The sequence below is a fragment of the Centroberyx affinis genome, unplaced genomic scaffold, assembly GCF_046629955.1.
Source record: "Centroberyx affinis isolate AG114_WGS23_722 - 3 ecotype Tasmania unplaced genomic scaffold, CSIRO-AGI_Caff_v1 ptg006103l_1, whole genome shotgun sequence".
NCBI lineage: Eukaryota > Metazoa > Chordata > Actinopteri > Beryciformes > Berycidae > Centroberyx > Centroberyx affinis.
Window position 1 is genome coordinate 155001 of NW_027283104.1, and position 7331 is coordinate 162331.

Consider the following 7331-nt stretch of genomic DNA (forward strand, 5'->3'; position numbering starts at 1 on the left):
TATCGCCGTCACCAGGCTCTCCACACACACAAACTGGTGGGGAGGAGGGAAGAGAAACACAGAGAGGCAAACACAGACATTCCTTTGAAACCCATCGTAATAATAGCAATCACTGTTATATTTGAAGGGTTTCATTCCAAAACGCTATTGATTTTTCTTCCTAAATGTTCGGTATTTAAAAATCACAGATGATTCTATCCTCAAAAACATAACTGGTTTGTAAGTAAAGGTCTTAAGATGACTTCTAGGTTTTCCATAACAGACTTTATTTTAATACCAGCCACTATTAGAGGAGGTGTCAATGTTTTCAAATGGTGGATATCTCATTTTGGAATGAAACTCTTCATTTGTATAACAGACTTTTTTTTATCAAAGTTCCAAAGGCTATAAAGTAAAAGGAGCAAAATATCAACAGTCAGCTATAATAAAGAGAAGACTTGCACTGCTGGCTCCATTAACACCCATAGGCTGATTGAATTGAAATTTAGAAACCATATTGCACTCATATATACTGCAACAAATTACGAATAATAATGAGAGCAAAAGCAAGTTGTCAGTTAAAAGAAGCTTATAAAAGACAGTTTTCAAAGATTTTAAAAAGTCAGCTTGTTTCAAGACCAAAAGCAGCATTCATTAACTTAACGTAGCACAGGACTTTATACCTGGCTGTCCAGCCCCAGAAACACGATCATAATGAAGAAGAGAGCGGCCCACAGAGGAGAGAAGGGCATCATGCTCACAGCACGGGGGTAAGCGATGAAGGCCAGGCCAGGACCTGCACAGGCACAGCAGAAAACCCAAACATTTACTCTAGCTCCAGGGCAAAAGCACATTAATATTGTTATTCTGAGAGCATCAGCATATTTTGAGAGTAAAATAAACATGATCTGCCATTATCCCCATTCTGGTTCCCCTGTGATGCAGTATTTTTTTTGTCTTTCCCTCGAGGTTCGCTATGATTCTGCAAGACTCACCAGATTCTGCCACCTCTGAGATGGGGACGTTCTGTTCGTAAGACATGAAACCCAGGATGGAGAAGATGGCGAAGCCTGCCATAAAGCTGGTCCCGCTGTTCAGGAAGCACAGCGACAGGCAATCTCTGTAATAGATAGTAGATTATTAACACATTAACTAATGTAAACCACAAAAGAAGCAACTGATAGTTTGATGATTTTTTTAAAAAACCATTTATTTATCCAGGGAAGGCTGATTGAGCATGGGGTTTTGATTCAAATGTCATGCACCAATTTAAGAATTTATTTTCAAAATGTGACAGCAACCATTTAATGACTACTATTACAAAATAAGATACTTTTTTATAGTACTTTTTAAAGTACAGGAGGTAACTTGAGTCTTTGGTTGACAAAATGATTACCGTTTTATAGAGTGGATCATCTATATCTTAAAGCAACTGAATGATCAGGAAATGTTTTTTTCCCCCAAAATGAATATGTAGTGTTTTGGAAATGAACTCCAGTTATTTCCTCATGTCAGTAAGTATATAAGTAAGTATAAGTACATAAGTAGGTAATCATGTAAGAAGAGTGTTGCTTGCATTACCTGTAGCAGTTGTTGTTGTATTTGTTGTAGCTGCCCAGAGCGGTGAGCGAGCCTAAACAGATGGCGTAGGAGAAGAAGATCTGGGTGCCAGCATCCATCCACACCTAACACACACACACAGGAAACATTTAAAGAGTAATAAGGCAGCGGAACCAATCCAGTGGTAAATTATGAAAGTCACAGGATAATGACGTTCACAGGCTCAGGTTGATGTACACACAAAAAACGTGCCATGCAGTGTTTGGAGAATGCAGAAGAATTCACGTGCCAAGTGTTTTCATTTTTCACTTAGGTTCACAAATAATCATTGACTAACGCAGTAACACAACAGTAAACTAGTCTGTTATGTGTCTTGTGGTCTCAGCATTGATTAACAAGCCACAACCAGGAAAAGCAGATGTTTTGGGCGATACACAACATCAAGCGAGGGAATCTATGGAAAGGTTGTTTAAGTAAACCTTAGTCAGATTTAAAATGGACAAATCATTGACCACAAAACTGCAAAAGGAATGAAGAGCTTGCAGTAATCAGGTGCCAGTTATAGGAAAATTATGACCCCTCTGATTAGCCATGTTAAGGAAGCATTTCTCATTTTAATTTGGGTTTAGTTTAGTTGTAGTTGCACATATAAATGATTAAAGGAAGAAGAGAGCCCAAAAAAGGCCCAAAAAAATCTCAACGTAAACAAAAAAAATTAAGAAAGAGAATGGCAAACTAGGACACAACTAAACTGGATAACAGAGACGAAATGACAACAAAACTAAACAAGGGAAACGCATGAAATGTTTTGAGTCATCCAAGGCCCCTACCCCCCTACTGATTGGACCTGTGTGGCCGGTCTGAGCTGGGCCGAGCCAGTTAACGTCCCCCCGTCCTCCCAGAGGGGGGACGAGGGGGGAAGCCCAGTTAGCCGACTGTCTGCGGCTCAGTCCTGGTAGAGCTTTTGTTTACAGTCCCGACGGTGTCCTGGCCCTGCATGTGAACCCCGCGGTCCCTGCCTCTTTCATGGAGCGCAGATGGACCCAGCAGAAACTAGGCTCCCCAGCAGAGAACCATGGGACACCTGCACCTGGTGCGCCCCCAGCCGCGGGGAGCAGAGCATCCAAATAAAGGTCCTCACTGGGTGTTTGTGATGCTGTGATGAGGTGAGCGGCTTTTTGGATTGTCTTGAGATAGTGCTATGAATTGCCTGGTCGATTCATGAATTAACTCATCCATTCCAATTCAACTGAGCAAATGGAATTGGAATTTGAAAACACCTACAGCAATTAAGACTGGAATTTGATTGGAATTTCAGGAAGTTGAATTTAATTAATCGAAATTCTGTTAAATTCCATGTTTTGTTTTGTTTTTTCTTACCACATATCTGAGATTACACATAGTGTTGTATATTATCAATACTGAATATTATAAAACATCAAAGGTTCCTTTCAGGTGGTATTTGATGCAGAATACATACATTATGATTGACTGCATTTGATTTGTTTAACTGTCTTTTATTTGATTCATAATGTTTGATTTATAATGTTTAGAGAGTCAAGACAACCTCTCTTTAGAAGTAGAATTTCGTGGAATTTTAAGTTTCCTTTCATTCCAGTTGAATTCCAATTCTGTTTCCTTAGAACTGGGTGACATTCCAATCCCAACTCCAGGAATTGAATTGGAATTGACCATGCATTCTCAATTCAAATCATGAATGGCTCCAACCTTGGCTGAAGGTAATATAGCTGAAATCACACTACCATGATAGATACATGTGGTAGACATCAGTCAATAGGGTTTCTATAATTTCTGGAAGGGGTGTGTATCCATTAACAAGCGCCTATGAAAACGTCTGTGTGTCTGTGTGTGTGTGTGTGTGTGTGTGTGTATGTGTGTGTGATCATGGCACCTGTGGGTCCGCCAGTCGCCCCAGGTCGGGGTAAAGGTAGAACTGGATGCCTATCCCAGCACCAGGCAGGGTGAGCCCTCTGATCAGCAGCACAATCAGCATCAGGTACGGGAAGGTGGCAGTGAAGTAGACCACCTGCATGGACACACACATACAGCAATGTTAAATAGGCAAAGAAAAGATAGCTATATAGGTTAATACCAGCCGTCACGCTGAAATACAATGTTGTGTTCCAGAAATGTAGGAAAATAGAAAAAGGGTCCATTTCTTAGACACGGAGGAAGTCACATTATATTTTCACTTGCAGATTAGGATTCGTTTCTGAATTCCCCCACCCACCTTTCCCGTGGATTTGACCCCCTTCCAGATGCAGAAGTAGCACATGACCCAGGCGATGAACAGACAGAGGGCCAGGTCCCAGTTCAGAGAGCCCATGTGGTCTATACCCGGGGAAATCCTCAGCGCTCTTCTCCTATAGAGACAGAGAGAGAGAGCGAGAGAGAGAGACACACACACACACAGAGGGAATTAATACACAAAGGTAACACTTCATTGTTATAATCATATCAGTAATTTATCGTTAGGGGAAGGTTAGGCGGGATGAAAACTCACTCCCAGAACTCAATGACAGGAGAGGTGGTGTTTAGGTTGATTGTATTGTTGACCGAAGTGTTTCTCCTCTGAAACTCCACACAGTTTTCTGAGGAAAAACAAAAACAAACAAAAACTGAATTCAGAAATCATTAAATGCCTCAGGCAGCTTAATCTTATGTAGTCATTTCCTTTCATTTTCTTGTCTCACTCCCTTCAAATAAAATACATTTGCAGGAACATCTGATGTATTTTGAAAATAAATGGCGGGAAGATATTTAATAGTTTACCATTTGATCAACTTCAAGTCTATTTAAAATGTATTTATCAAAGACTGGACTTGCTTTTCCAAAATGCTCATGGCCAAAGTACCTATTTACTGTTTGCTTAACTTGCCTAATCTCTTAAACAACTGAAGTAAATAATCCTAAAAGTGATTCTTAATGGTCCGTCCTCTATTTGAGAATATCTATTTTCTGAATTGATACTTTGCAGCTCTAAGGTAGAGACTTGAAGGATTTAATTCCAAAATGGTACACAGAAGATATGGGTAACCAGCCTCATGTGTTTGGCGGCTATTTGTATCCAAACTGCCTTACATTATAAGGAGAATATACATTTTTAGCATGGGTGGCCCCAGTGGGAATCAAACCCCTAACCCTGGCAGTATTCATGGCACTTTGCGTGTGCTGTTTACCTGTGTTCCAGGTGTTGTTGCAGGACGACCAGGCCAGGTCCCAGGAGAAGGAGAAGGAGAGGTAGAAAATCCCCCAGGCCAAAACAATGATGTAGTAGAAGTTCAGCAGAGTCACTATCACCTGGGTGCCGTAACCCAGACCTGCAGAGAAGACATTTTATATGGATCATACCACATCAGTGATTCATCGGTACACCTAATGTATAGAGTAAACCTTCATTTATAGAGTTTTGGTTTTTACTACTCAGGGACTATTTAATAAAATCCCCAGGTCAAGTTTCAAAATAACAATATATCTTTGTCTATGTGAAAATAAGCCAGTTTTTCTCCAATTCTGAAAAGATGGCTACTTGAAGATGGAGACTTTTTCACATGACACTGACAATATGCACTGAATGTACAAAATATTGGGGACATCTTCCTGATATTGAGTTGCAAAATCCACATCCTCAAAGCTTAAAAATCCTTCCGTAACTCATCTGCTTCTCTTTATCAACATCTCCTCCTTTGTGATCAGTTTAGATTTAATAAGGGAAATCAATGAGGGATAATGACTTTAACCTGGATCCACCTCATCAGTGTACTTTATGAAAAGAGGAAGTGTCCCTAATATTTTGTACATTCAGTTACCAAGAGTTGTTCCAGGAGAAACTCCTTTTTATTAATCCCACTACCCCAGTTTAGAAACCTGTTTTTTGTATCTTGAAAGTTGGCCAAGAGTTGATTTCTTTTCACACGTTCTAGCCACATTGTGCTGAGGTGATATAGCACATCCTCCCTACCTTCAAACAAAGGGCTGATTTTCCTCCAGCAGGTGATGCCTCCCTGGCTGGTGTACTGGCCCAGAGCCGTCTCCAGGAAGAAGACGGGGACGCCGCAGGTGAACAGGAAGATCAGGTAGGGGATGAGGAACGCACCTGAAGAGGGATGAGGGAAGAGGCAGAGGAGTGAGCGCTCTGTTGGTGAAACTGTGTTTGAGGTGCTGTCCGATGGGGTTATTCAAGAGCAGAAGACTCAAAAATTAGGTCAAATGTCCAGTAAGAAGCTGGTTAACCATCTCTGTCCATGTGGTCTGTGATCAGTCACTAGTATGCATTTATTTATAAGGTTATACTGGGACAGATTCTCTAATGTTTGTATATTTATATTACTCAGAAATGGATAGACTCACTAGTTGATTGCTTTAGGACTATGTGAAACTTTTTTTCCTGTCTCTCTCCTCCCCTCTCCCCCTCTCTCTTTCTGAGATTACCTATCACTTATTATGAAACGTGGTTGTCGTCTGTAAATGTGCTGCTGCTGTCAGAGTCAGGCCTCCCTTGAAAAAAAGATGTTTGAATTGAGCAGGACTAACCTGGATAAAAAGAAATTAGATAAAAATGAAAGACCTCCACCTTTTGGTGATAGTGAAATCTGAGACGTATGAAGGTGATATATCATTTCATGTTCAAGAATTGATCATTTTACTGTCTACATGGATGAATAAGTGCCTGAACATGAACTGAATTCAGTTTGAAGTTGTAATATAACCCTGATTGAATCGATTAAGAACTTTAGGCTACAAAGGACTGCAAGAAAAATTAGCAGAAAATGATCATCTCTCATTCATGTTCTCTAAATTTTAACCAGAGCCGCTGCCACTCTCTCTCAGCTCTTGTGTTGACGTCCCTTCGGGCGGCCGAGGATGTTTGGAGTGCTCAGATTTCCACCTCTCTGCAGGGACAGCCGCTGAAGGCCTGCGAGCAAGGAGCAACAACAGCTGTCTGACCCCGCTGACCCCTGACCTCTGACCCCCAGCCACCCCACAGAGACAAAGAGAGAGGGGCGTCTGATTTAGCAGCTACACAAGCATGCCCCCACACAACGCTGGGTCCAAGAGCTCCTCGACTGGGGGGGTTAGGGTCAGATTTGCAGACATGGATTATGGAGAGTCCTTGTAGAAATCTGTTTTTTTTGTTTTTTTTCATGGGAGATCTCAGTTGAAAAGAGTAAATAGTCAAAATTTAAGGTTGAATTTGCCTGTGAAACCAGTCCACAAGTACTCTGATGTGTGATTTTTGCATGCTGTGGTGCAAAATCTCCCCAGTTTCAAGTCAGCAGTCCTCACTCTATCTTCTACTCATCTAGCTATCCATGTAGATCCAAAACCAATGCATACCAGCTCATGGTAAAAGCACTGCTCCAGTATAATTTGGCCTAAAAAGTACTTAGTGGACTTTCTGCCATCGCTGACAGAAACATTTATGGAAAATGTGTGCTGTGGAAAATATTACGAAACAGCTTGATGAATAGTAGATATTGGAGGAAATCTTCAAGCACAAATCTGCCATACATACTCAATAAAACTCTTTTATGTACTAGGTTCACTTTCTATCACTGACATTCATTTATTCATTCATGGGAAGAAAATAGGGGAGGAGACGAGCTTTCATTCATTCATTCACTTGTCTCCCACTCACCTCCTCCGTTCTTGTAGCAGAGGTAAGGGAAGCGCCACATGTTGCCCAGTCCGATGATGGAGCCGGCCACCGACAGGATAAACTCCACCTTGTTGCTCCACTGGCCCCTCTCCTCCATCTTCTCCTCGGAGGG

At 41.3% G+C, this 7331-nt stretch overlaps 1 protein-coding gene across 1 annotated transcript in view; it reads right to left on the reverse strand.

The window, feature by feature from the left end:
• Positions 1 to 7331, reverse strand: part of LOC139638097 (sodium- and chloride-dependent GABA transporter 2-like) — a 10832-nt gene extending 3501 nt beyond the window's left edge. Inside the window, exons 1-10 of the mRNA XM_071512129.1 lie at positions 7199 to 7331; positions 5522 to 5656; positions 4740 to 4880; positions 4064 to 4151; positions 3791 to 3923; positions 3452 to 3586; positions 1561 to 1664; positions 975 to 1099; positions 663 to 775; positions 1 to 33 (exon numbers count right to left, since the gene is read on the reverse strand). The exon at positions 1 to 33 is cut by the window's left edge and continues 105 nt beyond it. Coding sequence (XP_071368230.1) covers positions 1 to 33; positions 663 to 775; positions 975 to 1099; positions 1561 to 1664; positions 3452 to 3586; positions 3791 to 3923; positions 4064 to 4151; positions 4740 to 4880; positions 5522 to 5656; positions 7199 to 7316 — 1125 coding nt within the window. The 5' untranslated portion in view covers positions 7317 to 7331. The remainder of the gene's footprint in view (positions 34 to 662; positions 776 to 974; positions 1100 to 1560; positions 1665 to 3451; positions 3587 to 3790; positions 3924 to 4063; positions 4152 to 4739; positions 4881 to 5521; positions 5657 to 7198) is intronic.